General features: G+C 26.6%; 2 protein-coding genes across 2 annotated transcripts; one reads left to right on the top strand and one right to left on the bottom strand.

Moving 5' to 3' along the window:
* Nucleotides 1–7312: 7312 nt before the first annotated feature.
* Nucleotides 7313–13279, bottom strand: LOC113548537 (synaptogyrin). Its single transcript, XM_026949477.1, has 5 exons — nt 12811–13279; nt 9155–9392; nt 8336–8475; nt 8109–8256; nt 7313–7538 (listed from the first exon to the last, which is right to left on the bottom strand). Exons 1-5 carry the CDS (start codon nt 12913–12915, stop codon nt 7513–7515), a joined length of 657 nt encoding a protein of 218 aa, XP_026805278.1. The 5' UTR covers nt 12916–13279; the 3' UTR covers nt 7313–7512.
* Nucleotides 13280–15641: 2362 nt separating this feature from the next.
* Nucleotides 15642–18889, top strand: LOC113561064 (phosphoribosyl pyrophosphate synthase-associated protein 2). Its single transcript, XM_026967266.1, has 7 exons — nt 15642–15883; nt 15952–16071; nt 17419–17528; nt 17589–17767; nt 18012–18290; nt 18359–18505; nt 18569–18889. The coding sequence occupies exons 1-7, from the start codon at nt 15807–15809 to the stop codon at nt 18725–18727; spliced, it is 1071 nt and encodes a 356-aa protein (XP_026823067.1). The 5' UTR covers nt 15642–15806; the 3' UTR covers nt 18728–18889.
* Nucleotides 18890–23310: the final 4421 nt, after the last annotated feature.

Raw genomic sequence — 23310 nt, 5'->3', positions numbered from 1 at the left:
AGCTTTGTGCATTATAAATGTTTGTTTTAACATAAAATGATAACAAGACTCAATAAAATCACTTCGTTAACTATGAGATACTTTAAAAGAGAAGAAAATAGTAATAGTGTGCTTCTTCGTAGGCTATTTGTATATTAGTAGAACTCCATATATTTTGAGTAAAATTAACTTGTAATAAACAGTTAAAAAGGTTTACAACATTTTTTATTTGAAGTAAATGATGCATACTCTGATATTCATATTGTTTTTTAGTATTTATAAAGGAAGGCTTTTACAAGTTGTAAAGATTAGGTAAAATTAGATTTAACATTTTTTTATCGATTTTTAAAGCATTTTTTTTATGTAAACCATATTTTGACTATATAAAATTATAGTTTATAATATATAATATAATAACATTTAGTTTAGTTTTATTACAAAAATATTTAAAGTAAGTAATCAATCAAAATGTTAAAAGGAATGATTGACATAAAAATTTAGTACGTCTGTATATTATAGAAAATAGGCTTGAGTCCCTATACATAAAACGAAATATAGTGAACTTTCAAAAGTTGACAGAACATCATAATTTTCTCTTATAAAACGCAATAGAATATTATATTCATTACCGTAGAGGGTCGAGCAAACAGAGCCATTACTAATACGCTATTTTGTGAATATATATTATATAACCTTTATAAAAGTTGCGTTTAATGTCACAGCTTATAATGGGCAACTGTATGATTATGAATGTCAATGGATCGATTAATTTCATCACCAGGCTGTCAAACATTATGTTTAGCAAATAATTTGAATGGAAAATAATTAGGCATTTATGTAATAATGTATTAATGCCATGTGCGCAAATAACCAATGTCAATTAATGGTTGAGCGTTGAGTTTATTATTATTATTTTTTTTTTTAATAATAATTTCTACTATATGATGTATTTTAATCTTTAACTTTATCGTACAAATTAATTTTCAAGTCTAAAAAAAATTTAAACGCCATCATATTTGCGTATAAATGTAATTTTTTTAAACATGTTTAAGAATGAATTCTTAAAGTCGAGATTGAAAGTTAAAACAATAATTTTCATTAATATAGATATAATGTAGCCTACGATGCTAAATATATAACTGATTTGGGTTATTACGATTTAATATAGCACTATAAAATAAGATTGTTTTGGATCAACAAACTCATTTTAATGATGAATGAAAACTATTTTAAATGTCGACGAATTTCAGTACCTACATTAAATTCAATTTTCAATTGTACGTTTATATAGTTTACCCAATAAATGGTTTTGACCATTTTAATTTTCAACAATTATTTTTCAATTTAACATAATATATTGCAAATCGTATTTTTATAAACCTAACAATAACAAAGCAGAATTTGTTTTTTAATTCAAATCTTGAATTATTAAAAATTAAGACTTGCATTATAAACATATTATTGCCATAATAAATACCTATATTAAATACAAATTCATCAACAATAAGAATTGTATCATAAAAAGTTTATGCTCGTGATTAGAAAATAAAAACTATCTAAATAATTAAATATTTTAAATTTACTTAAAATAATTTTAAAAAGTAACGAATGTTCATATAGCTGTTTTTAAACTTGATTTAATGTCAACTTTTAGTTTTTATTTACTTTCAATTAATTCAATGTAGCTGTTCGCTCATTATATGTATTTGGAATTCACTCAAATAGTTTTTATAAGCCTCCAGTTGTTATCCAGTCGAAACTTTATAAAATTGGTTATTTTAAACCACAGCTGTATTAGACATATTATATTACAGTTTAGCGTATTACAAATATTTGAAATATTTTATTCATTTTTGTTATTATATAGGTACTGATATTCGTTCAAATATTTGCTATTTTTCGACCGCTGAACCCAAAGATGATTTGGAGTGTACTGCATTATGCATTACTCTAACTGCCGGATCAATATAGAAAGTGCTGTAGACAATATTCAAGATAATTGAAGTGGAACCACATTGCAATGTAATAATATAATATTTGTGAAAGTACATTATATTTGTTTTTGAAGAGAAAAAAAATGTAAAAAATGTAATGTTAAAATTTTCAATTAATACAATATATTAAAACCTTTTATATGTATAAATAGTATTATATTCATATAGTTAAAAATAAATAATAATGTAAAAATGATATGCTAACATTTCAATGCAATACCTAAGTTCAATAAATATGTAACTATTAGTGTGATATATTTCATCTTTTCTATGCCACCATAATTAGAACCAGCGAGTAAATTAGGTTAATTCCTAAATAACCAGCCTTTAATTATTGTTCTTTTTAAATATCTATTTCGTTGTTCTCTTAATCATTGTGTTACTCTTATATGATATAAAAATAATAATGTTATAAATTATAATATATTGCAGATCTACAAAAAGGTAAAAAATTGATAAATATAAGGAATTAAAAAGGCAATTATTATATTTTTAGTACCTATTGAATTATGTTGTAACATAATATAAATATTATTAACAATAACTATTTGAGAAGTTAATAACAATATAATAATATATATACATATATATATTATATATATGTTTCTTCCCTTATTTTATTCATGTCGTTAAACTAATCGACTGGCTTCGTGGTAATTGCGCGTTTTGGATAGGTTGTTACTCGAACGAATGTGTTAAGCAGTGTGCTGTCATTTTAAATCTAAAAACGATTAATCATTACAGTCAAAAACTGATTTTCTGAGTTATGGGTTTTGACCGTAAACATAAGCGTTCTTTTATGATTTTCACGAAAATTAATGGGAATTTTATAATTTTGACATATTTGAAGTACGATCTACATCTAGTTTCTGATCTATTGCATATGCTGTACATGAAACTTTAAACACGTTTACTGATCTAAAATGTATTCACTCAAAACTAAAACCTGCTAAAGCTACTTCTTTCTCTCTCTCTCTCTCTCTACCCCCCTTTTTTTCATTGAATCGGAATTAATAAAAACTATAGTAACACTAAAATAATAGTGCTAAAAACCTAACACGTTTCTATCAAAAGTGCACTACACCCTTTTCCATCATTACTCATTTCCAACAAATGAGTATGAGATATTAACCGATTCTAAGTTTCAACCAAAATAATTTTTATACGTGTATTAAGAATTAAGTTATATATTTTTAATTTTACAACATAATGATTACTTTAAATTATGTGAAAATTTTCCCGGAAAATAAAAAAAAATGTTGATAATTCTTTTATGTTGTATTTAAAAAAAAAAGATTTTTTTGAAAATATGATAAATGGATTTATTGTTACTCGTTAGTTATTGAAGGGACAGATGAATCAAGAATGAATGAATCGATTGCATATTTATGTACTGATAATAAAATAAATACAAATATGGACTTCTTAAAAATATATATTTTTTTTTATATTTCAAGTAAAAAAAAAAGTGGACAAGTGGATAACATTCTTTTAGAAAATATATAAATATATTCAAGAAAAATATAGATCAATCAAATTCCAATTACGAAAATATAAATATAACACGCCGTAAATGATAAAAATGAATTGTTAATATACATACATAAACTAGAATATACACTTCACCGCGGTAGTTAAGTCGAAGGAAAATGTTTTAGTGACTGTGCCGCATAATATTTCTATGAGTTTTTAAGATTTTTAACTCAACTCGTATACCAAACTAATTTGTATAGGCAATTCTCATAAAAGAATTCCTTTGAACATGAAACACTGAAATGTCATAAAATATTAAACTTTATCGGTACACATTTTTTAATGGACAACCGAAAACTTCATAATTGGAAACATTATTGAGCTGCAACAGCTAATGATTTAGGTGTTTTTAAAGTATCCTAAACAGTATGCCACAATATTTTCAAAAGTATTCTACCAAATATCTATACTATACTATATACAATATAACACTTTAATTCCACTAAATAATAAAGATAAAGTTTTCAAACTACAATATGTATTATGAATGGCATGGGTCACGCGGACTAACTTTGAATTTCTTTAGGAACTCGCTCATTCAAGGTTCAAATCTTAAATTATAACTTTTATAAACTTTAACTAAACTTTTATTTTCAAATTTTCGTTATTTTTCATCGACATATGAATTCAAACGATTTTAAATAAGAAAATGTGTCTGGTTATGTATTTTTTATATTTTTCAATTGCTTAAGAAAAACTTATAAAGAGTTTTATATTAAATGTTCTATCTTTTTGACTAACAGATAATTTAAATTAACTATTATTATAAAAAAATATTATTTTATTTATTTGCATAAAGCAAATTGCTAGAAATTTTGAATATTACATGTGTTACCCCTCCCCTTCAATTAAAGTTACATAAAAATATTAAATATTTAGTGGATAATTAGCACATACTTTATATATATATTATAAAAAATAGTATACCTCTTATTATATAAGAATTAATAAGTTAAAAAGAAATTACTTTTGATTAATTTATATATGGACTTAATCTTTTTTTTTTTAATTAACTTTAACGCAAAAAATTATTTTTTCTATGATATGCAGTTGGTAATTAGATAATTAATTTTATATTCACTGTAAGTTAATTTTTTCTACATTATAAACTCCATTATACGTTTAAATAATATTTATTTTTTCGTAAAAGTTATGTTTTATTAGAAATAAACCTAATGAGTATACACACATTCTACGCTGCATGCAGATACATCAGTAAATGTTATTATGTTAATGTCTTATGGCTATTGACTAATTATTTACTATGAAGTTATTGTTATAACTATGAAAAGTTATCAGTTAAAATCACAAATACCAATAATATTCGGTTGTCGACATCGTTGAACAACTATCAAGTTGGAAGTTTTCCGTATTTATAAATTTTGTTTTTTTTTTTAATTTGTTTTTTTTATTTGGCTGGAAACTGGAGAGTAGAGCTGGTTTCGTTTTAACGTGGTAACGCTCTCCGTGTCGCACAAAAATCAAAATTACCCCCAGCCATAAGACATAAACGATTTGGATGCATGTTTTCAAAAATCAAATTTTAGAAAGCCGAGTTTTAGAATGACAACATTTTGAAAATTTATATTTTAGAATATAAAACTTTTAGAAAATCTGTGTTTTAGAATAATGTTAAATGGTGTTTTAGAATATAAGATCGGGAAAAAGACATATCAAAATATAGAAGTTTTAAACAAAATATTGTTTTATTTTGTAATATAATTTACAATACAAAATGTTGAAATTATGATACACTTCCAAATCTGTAATTAGTTTATGTTTGATCGGGAAGACGGTAAATATCAAAAATGCATATTAGTTATAATTATAACGCTTTGTTGTTCAATTATCGTTATCAAGATTGACACAATTTTATTTTATTTATATAGATTTGATTGAAGCAACGCGTTATGAACCATGATTTCCAATTGAAATGTGGTCAGTACATAGTCGAACTGTTAACGAAATGCCAAGAACATCCAATTCAGCAGAATGTTGGCACAACAAAACAAGGGCGGATCCAGCATGTATTTACGGTCGGGGCATTTTATTGGAAAAATTATATAATATAGATATAGCCCCCCCCAAAAAAAAACAATATAATAAAAATGCATGTTTTTTAATATTATTTTTTCCAGTGGGAGTGGCACTTGCCCCCCAGTACCCCCCTGAATCCGCCCTTGCAACAAAATATATCGTTTATTATCAACACATCCTGGTATACATGAATTTATCTTCAAAATTCAAAAAGAACAACATAAAACTGAAGCAACAATCGAATCATTGATTTCAAATAAAGTATTCAAGAAAAAAAAGTACAATGAAACACAGAACAATAACTTATTGAAAATATGTAAACGAATAGTTAATGATTCTAATTATAATTTAGATTATTTTTTTGGGAGCTATTGTTAATAACCTTAAGTATTAATAATTATTATATTTATTTTTTATTATGAAAGAATTATTAGAAAACATTTTATCATTTAACATTTTAAGTATTAATAATTATTAAATTTATTTTATATCATATTAATATAAATATTTTTATAAAAAAATTACAAGAAAACATTTTATAAACGAGTAAACAAAAAAAAAAAATATATTTCTAAAAATTGAAATTCTAAAAATTTTATTTTCTAAAACTTTATATTTTAAAACTCGGCATTCGAAAATATGACTTTCTAAAACCTGCCTCAATACCGACATAAACATGTCAAATTATCAAAATATAATTGTTGTATTTCTATGTCGTATTATATATTTAAATACTAATAGTCTAATAATATATTCTACTCGGCCAATACTCGCCACTTGTAATATTAAGTATACATATACATTGTATATAGGTACAACCATTTTAAATATATATTGTCCACTTATCTTAAAATCAATAATATGGTATCATGCGTTACTTTTAGGTTAAAAGAAATATAGGTACAATTGTTTTTTCTATACAGGTACTCTCATGGCTTTCGTGAAAAAAATGATCACGAATGAAAATATAAAAATACATTTTAGATAAAGAAGTCGAACATATCATCGTTTTATTATCTATAAAGAATTATAGGTAATCAAAACCCACAACATGAATAATCCGTATGCATATATTTCACATCACTTCAAATATATTTCAAGAAAAAAAAATATATAATATATACGTGCGTTAGCACTTGTATGTAATAATATAGTAATGTTTATATTAATAGTTGATTAATAATTTATATAATAGTATATAATATTAAGATATAGGAGGTATCTACCGACAAAATACTGATACGGCAAAATAGAAATGCGTTCGTAATAATCGCATTGATCACGATGATGTACCTAAATTATATCTAAATTACTAAAATCTAATATTGCCTGCGACATTTTTATTAATATGAGTAATTATTTCTATTTATTTAAAAATATGTTTGTCACTTATATTTTAGAAAAAGAACATTATTATAGAGATTGATTAGAATTATATTACTTCTTTTTGTACGTTACTTATAACAGTATATACATAAACAGCTATGCATATTATGTTATTGAGTATAAACTCTAAGAATTTGATCGTTAAACTTTGCGTCGTGATGCATTATATTTCATTTTAGCTTTCATCGGCGCTTGATATAATTTTATTTAAAGAAAATCTATTAACAATACCAATAATTATTTCACAATTTTTTACTAAAATTTACTTATGTTTTTATAAATGGACAACAACAATGATGTATAGAATATTAGTTTAAAATGTAATGATACAATAAGTATATCAAAAAATAAAAAATAAATAATAATAATAATAAAAATACATATAATTATCATAAACGAATTTGTTACAAATTTCAAAAATTGATACTACTCGCAACTAACTATTCAATAAAATACGTTGTTTAGTTATTGTGAAGTAATAAAACCAGTAATACCATCAGCGATAAGTAATTTGGTATGACGTGTAGTAAAAACACAATCTCCTGGTATGTTCAGTATCATCGTTGGAAAACTGATTGTGTACTTAGTAAGCTTGAGTTTGATATTCACCTAGATGATAAAACAAATGAATAACTACACAATAATTTCAATAATATGAGTGTTTTTGAATTGAGTGTAATTTTATGATGTCTTGTATGCTAATAGGATATATTTTATTCTCTTCATATTTTACATAAATACCTATTATAACCTATAAGGGTGGTTGATCTATGAAATTTTCACTAATTGGATGTTAACTTTTGACGTAAATGAATACATACATTTAATAAAAAAAACATTTGCGAGGGTAAATAATATTAAAATAGATGTATGTCAAAAATATTTATGTTAAACAAATTTATTGCTGATTTTTGTGATGTGAAATTTGTGCGATTTTTATTTGTGGCCTTTTAAACATTTTCCTTTTAACCGAAAAAAAATGCATATTAAAACCTATATTATACTTATATTATGTTTCGTAGTTTCGTATCATTAAGTATTAACACATACCTACACGTGTGGAGTAATATACCTGCTTACATAATATATTCGCTATATATGTAGTGAAAAAAAGTAAGAACAAAAACAATATTTACAATAACAAAATTTTTAATCACTATTTAATATATTAACTCATACCCGACATCTGTTTATTAAACGGAGATTCGTTGGTACTGTTATTTTGCGTTTCGTCGTATGCTCCAAACTGATCGGCTTCAAAAGATGATATAAATGCTGGATCTACGCCCATTTGATATCTTTGGTATGAAAAATATGCAGAAGTCCCCTGTGACAAAATTTAATCAAATACATAAATGATAATGATTATATATTGATGTAATCAAATACGAAGTTTTTGAACATACCCATGAAAAAATAGCAAATAATGCAAAATAAATGGCAGTGGTTGGATTGGCAGTGCTAATTGAATCAGGAAAATCGGGTGTATCACTCCATGAGTTAGATAGATAAATGAAAAGTAAAAAATTCCAAAACGACCATAGACCTGAAATTTAAAAATATATTAAAAGTATAGATGTAATACAAATATTTTGCATTTGTGTTCACTCGCCTCAAAATAAGTATTATGTTATTTAGCTATTTACTATATATAAAATTCTACACTCTCGATAAACTATATACTAAACAACATCTATAGCTTTCGGCTTAGTATAATATTTATTAGAAAAATTTTTTATTTTAACCACTAATTGAAAAATCGAATCAATAGATTTGCAATATTTTACAAAAACAATTGAATACTAATAATAATTCAATAATTCAATAATCTTAAACTTCAATATTAAGTTTAATTTTTTTTTCTATTTAGTGTCTTTACTGTCTTAGTAAAATGGAAATATTTTTTGATAGTTGTAATTTAACATACGATTATATATATATTTGTTTAAAACGAGTTTTTGGATTTTTTTTTTCATTATATTCTATGACTTAAATAATTGACAGAACTTATTGTTATCTATATCAATTGAAACTAGCAAAAAACACATTTTTAAAGTTACAAAATGGTTTATAGATAAAGCACAACAATTGTTGAATTATTTTTAAAACTATTTAGATACCTAACATTTATAAAATACTAAAAATAAATTAATAACCATATTTTGCGGAACTATATGATACGTGTCTAGAGTTTAGTTTTATGTTTGCTTATCAATGGTTCTTACATGAGAATCCAAGGTCAATGAGCACATAATGTTTACGGCTTTTCACCGACGGCACGTTTTCAAAATAATATTCGCCGCCAACGAATACAGCTGCTCCGATCACTGACGTAAAGCCCACCACTCCACCAATGTGACAACCAAAACTCTTAAGCTTGAACATGCATACTTCCTCGTTGGTTTTTGTGTCTGTAGTCCATGAGCCAGATGATGCACAAAAATATACGATCAAACCAAATAACTAAAATAATTATAAAGCACAAAAGAATTAATTAAAGAGATAAAAATATATAATAGATAAACATAAACATCAGTGTCAAGACATTAAATACTTCGAAAGTTTTTGGTTAAACATAAATTTAACTCAAAGTATATTTTTTTGAATTGAAGGATTAATTTGTTAGCTTAGATTAAGCTACGGAAAATCACCCAAGCTTGTTACAAAAAACATGTATCTCATACTGATTAATTTTTATTAATTATTATAACCTATATGTACTATAAGTAGAGTAACTTAATTTGATGATTCACAGTTACAAAATAATAATAAACATAATATTCTTAAAAATGTAAAAATTCACTTTTGAGCTCATCAAAAAAATAAATAAATAACAAATGTGAATTCAATTCAACAATAAATTGAGATAATTTTTAAATATCTTTAGATTTCGTTGATATTACAATTTTATAAAATAATAATAATATATAATGATTATTATTATATCCCAAAAACGTCTAATCGATAATTATTTTATAATTATGTTGTACTTAGGTAATATTCTATAAAATGCATTCGCAAATTTACTTTTCAAACCATCACAGTATAAAAGGTTACCACGTGAATAGAATATGCAAATAAGTATTTCTTTTCTTAAAATGCATATATTATATTCGTAGTTTGGTGCTTACTCATAGCATAAACAATATTTTTAAAATTTAAACAATTTCAGAAAGTTACGATACATTCATAATGTGCAAAAAAAAAATAAAATAATAATAAAAATATTATTAACAATAATATAATGCGTATACATTTATCACAAAAAATAGAACACTATACGAAATTTTGTTAATTTTATTCATTATATTTTATAAAATGTATCACATTTTTCATTTTACATATTAATATATAAGCCCCTTTACTTCAATAAAATAATATTTTAATATTTTTTTGAATTTCTATCTACTGCTTAAGATATCAATAAGATTATCTCCGTACCCTTAACTTTTAAATTATAATTATTTGTTACTTAGGTACATAATCCGTGCCTTATTTTGGTTTAAATTGCACTAAATCATTTATACCTAGTTGACTAATTGATATTTTTTTACTATACGTAATTGGAATTAGAAAAAAAAATGTATTGTTGATTTAAATATGTGTACTATTTCGGTCTTGTGAATGCAACTCCCCAGCTATTAAGTAAATATACATTTATGTTACATTTTACCTACACGAAGTAATATGTATAGTATATAGTATATATTATAGTATTAATAAATTTTAATATGATTATGCATGTTTTTGGAGGACTACATAGTGGTTTGAAGTGATGTTGACGTCGTGAAAACTGATAAAGGGGATGCTCTTCACTTTTATTTCTATATTGCACGTCATATACTTCACCATTATAACATTTTCTAACCGTACAAGTATTTTACTTCATAGATACTTCTACAGAAATTTTTTTTTACATAGCTTATTAATATTTATTTGGCTTTACCCGTGATTGCGTAATATAGTGCAAATCAGTATTGAAAATTGAGACTATAAAAGGAGTACGGCGTAAGCCATAAATGCACGTTTGTATGTGTGTATTTATATGTATAATGTATATATAATAATCCTTCCATCCATAATCTAACAAGGTACAATATATAGAAAAATTCCACTAAGCAAAAACTAAATTAAGGCATCAGCTATTAGTTAATCATGTAAAAGTTAAATGCATTGCATTTATAATTTCTTCCAAATGTAAAGAATTCATACAATAGCATAAATTATAGTTGTAAAGAAACCGTATAACGGCAGTAATTACTTCGTATGAAAATATTTCAAAAATATTCTCTTCTCGTAGTTTAATAGTAGCTATAGGTATTTAAGTTAAAGATGTGATATTAACCTAGTTATGGCTTTGATTGCGATTTTACGCTATGTTTCTCGTTGGATACAAAATTATTCTACGGTATTATTACAACACTATATATAGGTTATTACCTATCCATTTCCCCACCCACTTATATATTTGATTAGACTGCTTCGTCTATTACTACATACTATTAAACTAACCTTATACGGTTATAATACGCGATACGCATCAACGGATCATGATCATACATGAGTCGACGATCGCGACGGACAAAATAATATGAACGCAATATTATCTGCATATGCCATATATGACAATTCATATATGATATATCCATGTATGTATTATTAATGTTATTATATACAGGCTCGGTTTACCAATTAATACACCCAGTGTAATTTAAAATTATGGGTCACTATTTGTCACTATCTCTGTACATACTATACATATTATAGCTTCAATAATATTTATAAGTAAGAAGTCTAAGCCTGGTATTCAAATTAATTAAAAAATCACAAAATGTGTTTTTAAAAAATATACGTTTATGAGTTATTAAAAATGGCCAAGTATGGAGTGGTAAAATGTACTCGTTAAAACCGTGCTATTATAAAAAAATTGCACTACTGTTTATTTATTCGTTTGTTATTGTATTACCTATCTATAATTGTAATTTTCAAAGAATAATATAAAAACTAGTTAGGTATAGTAAAATATAGAAAAAAATTATAGTATTTTGTGCCTATTTTAAAGTATTAAATAATAATTTTAGTATAGGTAAACGTAGATTTTTTAAATTGATATTTTTTTGTTTCTACTGAACAACCAGTTTTTATTTTTATTTTCTTCAATTTTCAATTTTCAAAAGTTTCAAAATAGTGCAATATACCTATATGACCTTCAAATAGTAGTTTATATACGTATGATGCTCTAAAAAATGTAAAATGTTGAAATTTGCACGAATATACTCTACTACAGTAGAAATTGTATTTTTAATCTCACATTTTCACGAATCATATTGTTTTGTGCTTACTTAGCATAATAGGCAATACGATCGACCCGTAACAGCATTTAAATGCAAACAAACCAGAACAGTAGACTATAAGCACAACAAAAAATTGCGTGTATAATTTATACATAACACATATGTTATGTTCGCGGCTGAATCGCTGGATAAAAAGTTACAATTTAAAGCGTTATTAATTATTAATTAATAAAAAAAAAGAAACTAAACGTCACGTCACGTCATAAACACTGGTCATAAATGTGCGTTGATATTTCATCCACGCGCGTACATACAAATAAAAAAAGAATTCACTTAAACTACTCGTACGTCTGCGAATTTCAGTGATGTATATACATCGAACTAAATGTATTAAAATGAAAAATCGTCCCCTCAATCGTCGATCTGGCCCAATGCGATCGTCCCATGTAGGCACGTCATGTGCGTCACGTATGGCCATATCGTACGTCGCGTATTAAACGCGCACAGCACTGCACGTGTGCGCGTATTATATTTTATTATAATCTATCGTTATGATAATATTATATATTATAATATCGTATACGTACCAACGACAACAGTCTGACGAACACGTGCGGCTTGCGGACAAAGTTTTGAACGTTAAACTGGCCGCCCACTTTGCCGGCCCCGTAGGCTTGAGGACCAGGATCCATACCTGCGACGATCGACGGTGACAGCGATAAATGCGATCTGTACGGAGACGGTGCGCCGAAATAATAACGTTGAGCGCGGAAGACGGTATTCGCGGTACGGTCGACTTTTGCGCGATACAATATACTATAACGTTATAAAGGTCGCGGTGATCGATTAATAATATTTTACTGTCGCGATTACGCGTACACCTCTGTGCGTCGCGTATAATGTATTATATTATGATGTATTGTGCGGTCAGCGGTGGATTTCGTTTTGTTTTGATGTTTTCCGCTTGTGTACAAAACCCGCGTATTATCAAACGCGCGACGAGGCGGCGGCGGCGGCGGCCAGGAGAGAGCTTTTGCCGAGATAACGGCGTTCATTGATTTTTCAACGACGCTCGTCGCGCAACGGCTCCGCGGGATAAGGAGGGTGAAGTGGGCGCGCTGAGCCACCGCTATCGTCGTTGCATCCCGCCCGACGCGACCACCCGCTGCACCCATGCCGCGCTGTTCGATATATATTTATATAATATACACGCACACACACACACACACATTGAAAATATTATACATCGTGTCACCACTCGCGAGAGGGTTGCGCTGCACCGTTAGTTGGCCTTAACGATTCGGGGTGGGCGTCAGCGGCGAAAGCGCTCCGACGGCGGCGTCGCCGTCGCCACCGTAGAAGTCGTACCAACTTGCGGCCTCGCGGGTTTCTTTGCTGGCTGCCAACAGTTTGTATGTAAGGCCCGCGGTCGGCGTTGTACAGCTGCAGCTGTATGCCTGTGTAGCTGCATGACGGTCGTGCTGTGCTGGGTTCATGGGTAATACCTATATATACCTATTGGTGGCTGAAGCTCATTTAAGGGCACGGCGAATTGTTAAATCGTACATAATTAATATATGCCTTCTTGGGGGGTTCGGCGGCTACGCTGCGTCTCCCACTCACGCCGACAACACCAATTGCGGCCCGCGGGTATACAGAAGTTGGCAATTTAATTCAAAGATCATATAGATTATACACGTCGAAATGGAAGGGTAAAAGTTTTGAGTAATAAGTATCCTGAATCCACTCACGACTACGTTTTCTTTGTATATTATTGGCTGCAGGTGTAACTATATACAAATAATTATTCCGAAATAAAGATATAATTAAACGCATGTCACATAAATAGGTATACATCCGGTACAGCACGTGTAAGATGTGTTATATGAATAGAAGACGAAAATTAAAAATAAAGATAATCGTACAAATGTTTATTCTGTAGAAAGTAATTAAGTTAAAAAATCGCCTAAAATGGCCAAAAAAAGTCTTAAAAATAAAAAGCAAAATATAATTTCGAAATTGAATTTTTTTGTGTCTTATTTAATTCGATCCCATCTGTTTTTTCTACCAAACTTCACATAATATGTATACTGTGCTAATTTTACCAATTATCCTAGACATCGGATTAAATTTCTGAAAATACATTAGAATTCATTCTTGAAAATGTCATAATAATATTGAAGTGAAAAAATTAACTAAAAATGTTTAAGAAAGTTCTTTTCAAGTAAATTCCATAAAAATTCAAAAATATTCTCATAAATTCTATCGAATAAATAGGTCAGTTAAAATAATTTTCAAAAGATTAATGATTTAAACTTTTGACAAAAATAAACAAAATAATCACGTAATTTTGTGTAGTATGTTATTGAAGACAATAGGTATAGTAGGTACGTGCTCGTGCGGCAGCGCACTGATATTTCTTTTACACTTAGGTACACACAGTCATTCATACTATTTTAAAATGAGTAATAAGTAATCACTTACTACACACACATTTACATGATCGACACGAGACACGCACGCTCTTATAAAATTGCCTATATTGAAATCCTTAAAAATTAACACCCCTGAAAAAGCTTTGTACAATAAGCTAAATAAATTCATTTCCATACAAATTCTCAACTTTAGTTATTAAACACTCGTTTAAAATTTCCTAATATCCGAGCTATAATTAAGACGTATATTTAATATTATATATCTAACACAAGAGATTAACAAGATTGCTAAAATACTCCTCTGAAAATATTTCGCTCAAATATTGTGGTTTTATTTCTGTTTAGTTTTTTTTAAAATTAAATTCGTGTACATGATCATCATAATTCATAACCCATATTATTTAGTTATAAATGTTCAATTATAAATTAAAAATAATACTCAACAATTATGTAATTAAATCGATAACGTTACAGGCTTTGACTTTTAATTATTGCGAAAAATAATTATCCATACCTTCTATAGAAATGATGATTTAACTAATTAAACTGTTACCATACAACTATAATATCTGCAGTCACAGATTAAATTAATGTTTGTATGATATTTTAATGTTTCAGTATACATGTATACGGCAAATCAAAGACCAAAAGACTAAAATATAAACAGTTACAAGATAATAAAATAAAATAAAGCGGTTAATTAATATAACAAATAGTAAATTATAATGTATATTATTATAGTATTATCACAGAATAAATTTGAATTTCATCTATTCTGTCGTATTATATATTTATATCACATTTATTCACGGCGATTAACAGTTAGGAAAAATTATAAAATGTAAAATTATTTATTTTTTTTGTATAATACCTAATCAACATTCAACAAGTGAGCCGCCGTTGCTATCACTGTAACAATACAACGTCTTTGATCTAAGCTGTTGTTGATAAAAAAATAAAAATTAGGCTTATCAAATTCATTTATTTTCAAATCAATCAAACCTCGATGTTAAATATTATTATAATAAATCTGCACTCTGTACATTGGCCATTGACTGTTGGCAGGAATTCCCATCTAGTGATCGATTTGCTTGAATTAATTTGAAATACCGAACTCTCGTTAATTTTGGTCAAACGTACTAATCACCATGGACATAGCTACATCGACGGACATCATGATAATTAGCGGAAATTCGCACCTCGAACTAGCCAATTTGGTGGCTCGGTAATTATAATTTAAAGAGTATTTCTAATTTCTACGGATTATAGATATTTAAATCATTAAATTTACAGCCGACTTGGTGTTAAACCGGCCCGGTGCGCTGTTTCTTATACCACTAACCGAGAAACATCTGTCCAAATAAGTGATTCCGTTCGTGGTAAAGACATATACATCATTCAAACTGGTTCAAAGTATGTATAATTAATAAATAATATTTATACAAATAGTTCAATAATAATACATTTTATATTAGCCAATTTCCTACATTTTTTTGAATTATTGAATAAGCATTATAACATAAATTTATTTGCATTTATAATTATAAAAACTAACATATAAATATAATCTCATCATAATACAAATATCTGTGGTAAAATTTGTATTTTCTGAGTTGTAAACAATAATTTGAAACATTTTTAAACGTAAGGGCTGAATTTTTGTTTAGTAATAAGGAATCTAAGGTATAAATATCTGTTGATGCATTGTGATATTGATCATTCTTTATGATTGTTTGATTAACTGTTTGTTTTCTTGGCAATTTTATTTAAATTTGCTAAAAATAAGTTATTAGTTGGCTGCTTTACAAATGTATTAACTTGGTGTTGATACTCTAATAGTTTAAGGAAGCAAAACATTTCTCAAACTCACAGTTAGGTTTTTTTTATAAAATGTAACTTAATTATTTAATATTTACAAATAAAATGTATTAGACCTTTTATCGAACACACATTTTTTTCTTTAATAATTTATAAAATCAAAGAAACGTGTCTGATGTTAACATTATGTGAATTCTTTATACAAATTACAATTATTGTTTTCTACTTCATTGTTTAAAATATTAAATCTATTAACAAAATGTTTAAGGTGGATAGTTTCTAAACTTGTTACTGACTATTTAAAAAGCTCATTGCTAATAAAACCATACAGTTTTACTACTAACTGCCATAATTTTGTGATACTTATTAATACTTTAATAGTCTTAACTATTCTTATGAACCAATAAAACATTTTGAATAAATTAAAAAGTATATGTATTATAAATCATAGATTTTATAATTATATATATTTATTTCATCTGATTTTCTATTTCATTAATATTGGTTCATTTATGTTATTTACCTAAACTATTAAAGTAAGATTAGTACTTGGAAATATTAAATATAGTAATTTTTATAATTTTATATCATAAATGAATTAAAAAAAAAGAACGTAATAATTACAATTTAAATGATGAAGTTATATTATTATTATAAAAAGATAGTACACATCATCGAGCATTAATACATTTGTTCTGAATAACATTTTAATGCCCATTGAATTAAAACATGCTTAATTATATCTCAGTATGTATTTATTTATATTTTTAAATGATTACATCATAACTCATAAAGTCATAATCTTTATTTTGACATTCCTGTATACATATTTATATATTAATATATGCCTTTTTAATAATTACTGATTACCTATGTTTAGCTATAAGATAATTATTATTTTAAATCTTGTTATATATCTTATATTCTATTGAATTGTTTTAGAGATGTAAATAATAATATAATGGAACTCTTAATCATGGCATATGCATGCAAAACTTCTTCTGCCAAAAGCATTGTTGGAGTTATTCCTTATCTACCCTACAGTAAACAATGTATTAAAAATAATTTCACTTATTACCTTCATGAATAATTTATAATTGATTTTGCTTTAGGTAAAATGCGAAAACGTGGTTCTATTGTATCCAAACTTTTAGCAAAGATGTTGTGTTCATCAGGTTTAACTCATGTGATTACAATGGATCTTCACCAAAAAGAAATTCAAGGTTTTTTTGAATGTCCAGTTGACAATTTGAGAGCATCGCCATTCCTTTTACAATATATTCAAGAATGTGTAGGTCTTCAATTTTCCAAATATTAATTTTAAAATATAGTAACATACTATATTTTTAATTGCAAGGTTGCCACTGTGCTTTCATATTATAGAAATGCAAGAACTAAGATAGATTACACAGTGGCCTGCCCTATATGTTCAAAATAATGTATTATTAAAAATTTAAAAATTATAGTAATACATTTTTTTTATTGAAGTAGACTTTCTAATTTGTGTTAATAAAATGTTTTATGAATTTAAATAGATTCCTGATTATCGTAACGCTGTTATTGTTGCAAGAAATCCTGGATCAGCTAAAAAAGCTACATCATATGCTGAACGTTTACGTTTAGGAATTGCTGTTATTCACGGTGAACAAAAGGAATCCGACTCTGATATGGTTGATGGAAGAAATTCTCCACCACCGTCAACATCTCGTTCAAGAACAATGGATGTGGGAGTAGGAGTACCACAACATCCAGCCAAAGAAAAACCTCCCATTAATGTAGTGGGAGATGTTGGTGGTCGTATCGCTATTATGGTGGTCAGTAAAAAATATGGATTTTAACAACATGATTAATGGAAATTTCTTAAAAAGCAAATATTTTTCAGGATGACATGGTAGATGATGTTGCTTCATTTGTAGCTGCTGCTGAAGTATTGAAGGAACGTGGTGCTTATAAAATTTATGTTTTGGCTACTCATGGTCTTTTATCTTCCGATGCTCCAAGACTTATTGAATCTTCGCCAATTGATGAAGTAAATTAATAATAAAATAACACAAGTTTAAATTAGCGAATTCATTATGCTTACTTATTATAGGTGGTTGTGACAAATACAATTCCTCATGAAATCCAAAAAATGCAATGTCACAAAATCAAAACTGTAGACATAAGTATTTTATTATCAGAGGCTATTCGCAGAATTCATAATAAAGAGTCCATGTCATATCTATTCAAAAATGTCACATTAGAAGACTAAGAATATTTTTAAATGTTAATCATTTACTTAATTGTGGTAAAATGAAGAACATAAAAAATCAAATATAAAACTAATAGAATTCCAAACAATGATTTAGTGATTTATGAATTGTATAAAATTTTGAATACAAGTATGAATAATTATGTATATTTCAAATGATGATATCAAATTACTGTTTTTTTTTTTTAATAAATCTTATTGATTATCCTTATTTACTAAGTGGATATGAAGAGAATACATTAATATTTAGAACAACTTACACATTAATAATGTTAAAATTATTATAATTAATTGCCGACCGATATATTTTAGTGCCATTATATTAAAATATAATTATTGAAATTAATTTCTATTTATTTTAGGAATGCTCTCAAATTTTTTTAAATAATAAGTGATCAAACATTTATTTTTCATTAATATTAAATATTTACAAACATCAGAATGTTCAGCAGTTTGATAATTAATATTTAATGTGTATTCACTTGTGAATATTCTCAAGTAGTCATTAGTCACGGTTTATAAATCTTATATGTTGATAATTATTACTTAGTATTAAATTCCAATTTTATAAATTATATAAACTACAGATTTTTGTTTTATTATTTTCTTCATATTTAAATTGTACTATGTACTTAGGAATTGGGATTTAATAGTACTTTTCTACACTTTGAAAAGAATCAGAATTTATATATATTAAAGTGTTTACCTTTAAGGCTTTTATCAAAATATTTACATTTCATAAGTAGTTTAAATTTCAATACGGTTAAACTTATACAATGTATTTAACATACTATATATGGCTCTATACGGCCTATACCGTAAATAATTTACATGGTATTTAATATATTTCTTTAGTTTATTTAAACAATTAGTAATAAATCAATTTAGTTGATTTAAAATTTTGTTTTCAGATAGTTTTTATTTATATATTTATACATTTTTTTTTTATGGGTATTTAATGTTCACTCAAAATTTTAGTATTTGACTAGCCGTGAATACGTTTTATTGAGTTTCAAGGGCTAAGATTTTTTATTAGTTATTTGTTGTTATTAGTAAAAAATGAGAAAGTAGACTTCTTAACCTGTACTAGTGTCTATATAGAAATAGGATGCAAGAAATTTTTTTTAAATATACAATACATAAGTGGCTCTTTATAAAATTGTATCATCACAAATGTATTTGCTTTTAAGATTATTTCTTGGTTGCATATGACTAGCTCCTTCTCAGTAACTTGATTTGTGAAAGAAATCCACTTACTGAAACATTTTTTTGTTATGAATCATTTAATAATTAGATACAAATATATAATATAAAACAATGATATTATTTTTTTGGATGAAGAATACCGGCAGATCTGAATTTTCATAGATTGAAACTGTCTCGAAAAATAACTAATTTTGGAACAGAAATCCTTTAAAATAATGAAATGGCCAGAACGGCAAAACCCTTGTTTAAATATTTTATTAAACTAAATCAATATTTTGATATTTCCAAGAGTATTTGATTTATTTTCCACGTTAATGACTGGTTATTTTGATTTGTTATACTTAATTCTGAACAGAACAATTATGTACCTATTAACTATTGTTTTTACAATGCTGTGTATGGTTTTATTTGTGTCAAAACATCAGAAAAATTATCAATCTTCAATATTGAAAGTAGTTTCTGGTAATAAATTAAAACATTAGATGTTTTGCTTTTTTAAACATTGGAAGGGGCAGTCAAAAATTCCCAACACTTAAAAATACCATGAAAAATAAAAACAAGATAACTTACATAATACCAGTTTTTGGTATAATAAAAAAATAAATATGTGACTTAATTTAAAAAAATCTCCTTTTAAATTATTATTTATAGTAATCCTTATATTTATATATATATATATATATATATATAAGAACAAGCCATTTTTATGAACCAATTTTGTGACGACGCTATTTAACTTTTTTCCAATTTTTTTTTTACAGAGTTGTTCCAAATACCTGTCTGAGTGTCATCACGTCGCCCGATTTTCAAAATTTTGATTTTAAATGGCTGAAATCGGTGAAAATAAATTTTTACGTGTAATTTGTATATCTATATTCATATAATAATAATAATAGCAGTTGGCCGATAACGGGAATACGGTACGACACAACGTCCCGAGAGTTTCCAGCTACCTGTAACCTGACCTTTTTTTTGTGTGTGTATTTTATCAGCGTGTAGATATGAATTGTTCTGATGCGTAAAACACCGGTCACCGATTAGCTCAATTATATAAATTATAAAATAAATGTTTTTCGTCTTTAAGGAGATTGGAAGCGGTGCTTTCTGTCTTTGTCTAACACACGTAGAACATATATAGCTATACGTGCCTGACAAAAATTTAGGTACTTCTAGTTGTTCAATTTAAAATATGTAAAGATGATTGAATTGTTATACAAGTTTACTTTGCATTGGTCTAAGCACTTATTCGATTGTTTTATTATTTAAAATAAATATTTTGATGAGAATAAATATTTTAAATTTTATAAATTTGACAATTTTTGTTATTAAATATATTAAAAATATTAATAATATGCTTTGACCGATGCAAAGTAAACTTGTATAACAATTCAATCATCTTTACATATTTTAAATTGAACAACTAAAAGTACCTAAATTTCTGTCAAGCGCGTATAGCTATTTTTCTTATGTCCCACGTGTGTAAGACAGACAGAAAATCACTGCTTCCAATCCCCTTAAAACACAACAATGTGTGTTCAGTGTTGATTTAAAAATTTCATTTTGAGAAAGCAAAAACTGCACACAGGCAAAGCCGGGTAATTCAGCTATATTTTATATTATTTTAATTTTAAACTTTTTCAATTTTAAATTGATAATTTTTTTGTTTTTGTAAAAATAATTTAAAATTGAAACAAGATTCCTCGTATGTTTTTTATAATTTAAAAATACTGATAATACATAGTATGCATTATGCGCAATTATTGTGTGTCTAGGTACCAGTGGCGACTCATGCAATGGATCTCATGGGCACGTGCCCAACCTACAAAATTAAAATAAGGTTATTGAAGAATTTATATTAGATTTAAATTCAATAGGTATTAGTTCCATCAAATTTCAAAATATAGTTAGTGTACCTACTGGGCCACTGGGGTACTGGGCACTGGCAACTGGCTTCTATCATATTATTTGAAAATATTATATAAAAAAAAAATATTATCAAATGCGAGCGCTCCTACGACGCAAGATCTTAAGATCTATAAAGAAAAAATATTTAATATCTATAATCTATATATATTCTTTATAGATTTTGCCTACGACGTACAATACGGACATACTATATTTATACATGGTAGTAGGTATAAAATCCTACCTATTTAATATTTATACAGGCACAAATTCATTGTGCCCCGAACTGCCTGCAAACAGTACTTTATAGTATATTCCCCACAATTTAAATACAATACAAATTAAAAAAACTAAGTCTAGAGAGTTTAAAAGAAGTTTTAATAAATACATTTATTCAAAATATAATTGATTAATGGTTATATTAATATGGCTAAGTTTGTTTTATTCTCCTTGTTTACTATTCTTGTCTTACTTCTGATAACAAAAATTGGTCACTAAAACCGAATAAATGATTTGGCTCATTTGAATGGAAAAATTAATACCTACTCATGTTAAATGGGTATTTATATATAATAAATACGCATTTAAATTTAAAATCTTAAACTTTTGGGCGTTTAAAAACTCATAAAAGATGAATACAAAATTATTTCACATTTATTTCATTTTTATGCCCACCAGTTAAATTTAATCTTAATTCAAGCTACAGCACAAAATTGTGATGTAACTAATTTTTTTCAAATTCTCCACTATAAGAGTTGCCGTTTTGGATAAAGTTGTTAACTTATTATAATTTATTTTATATTAATATATTATATAAATTATAATATAATGTTATTTAAAGTTACGCGTATTGTAGCATTTGTAGCAACAATACCTGGCATCAGTATCAGCAGAAAGATTGTTTTCGACATTAAAAAGTATAAAAACAGTAACAGTAAAAAAGTGATTAAATGCATTAGCAATGGCCAATGTTAATATGTTATCCAAGATCTTTGATATTATCAATTAAAAAGAAAAGTGTGGTGAATCAAATACCAAATTGTAATGAATGGGTCGTCTAAGTATTCATAAAAAAGTACTTATTATGTTACTTTCCTGCACAGTCTCGAACAGAACAAAAAAAATATTTTTTATAGTAATAGTAATAAAAAAAATATATCACTATAATTTTGTTACCCTTAAAGTATAATTACGTCAAAAACTAAAATCAGGGATTTCAAAATATTTTTTTGAGAGAACGGGAGGGGGGAGTGATCGCCCCCCCTGGATCCGCCTTTGATATTATGTACTATGTGAGTACTTTTAGTACTTTTGCTATATTTTTGAAAAAAATATGTTCAACCTATAGCGACAGTGGTAATGTGGTATAATAACTAATAAGTAAAAAACGGATTTAAATGCATTGACGAAAACATTGCTTTCCAAGAAAAAAGTTAATTTCAAGGAATAAAAAAATTTCACTTTTTTTTATT

This window comes from Rhopalosiphum maidis, chromosome 1, assembly GCF_003676215.2.
Source record: "Rhopalosiphum maidis isolate BTI-1 chromosome 1, ASM367621v3, whole genome shotgun sequence".
Taxonomy (NCBI): Eukaryota; Metazoa; Arthropoda; class Insecta; order Hemiptera; family Aphididae; genus Rhopalosiphum; species Rhopalosiphum maidis.
This window is presented reverse-complemented; position numbering and strand designations above follow the sequence as displayed.

What these genes read in the sequence shown, in the direction of transcription:
- LOC113548537 (XM_026949477.1), bottom strand. Translation starts at nt 12,915, where the DNA reads ATGGATCCTGGTCCTCAAGCCTACGGGGCCGGCAAAGTGGGCGGCCAG. An exon ending in CATTGACCTTGGATTCTCAT is followed by an intron (nt 8,476 to 9,154) that starts GTAAGAACCATT and finishes TTTAAATTTCAG; the next exon opens with GTCTATGGTCGTTTTGGAAT. An exon ending in TATTTGCTATTTTTTCATGG is followed by an intron (nt 8,257 to 8,335) that starts GTATGTTCAAAA and finishes ATTTTGTCACAG; the next exon opens with GGGACTTCTGCATATTTTTC.
- LOC113561064 (XM_026967266.1), top strand. Translation starts at nt 15,807, where the DNA reads ATGGACATAGCTACATCGACGGACATCATGATAATTAGCGGAAATTCG. An exon ending in ATCATTCAAACTGGTTCAAA is followed by an intron (nt 16,072 to 17,418) that starts GTATGTATAATT and finishes GAATTGTTTTAG; the next exon opens with AGATGTAAATAATAATATAA. An exon ending in GTCGTATCGCTATTATGGTG is followed by an intron (nt 18,291 to 18,358) that starts GTCAGTAAAAAA and finishes AATATTTTTCAG; the next exon opens with GATGACATGGTAGATGATGT.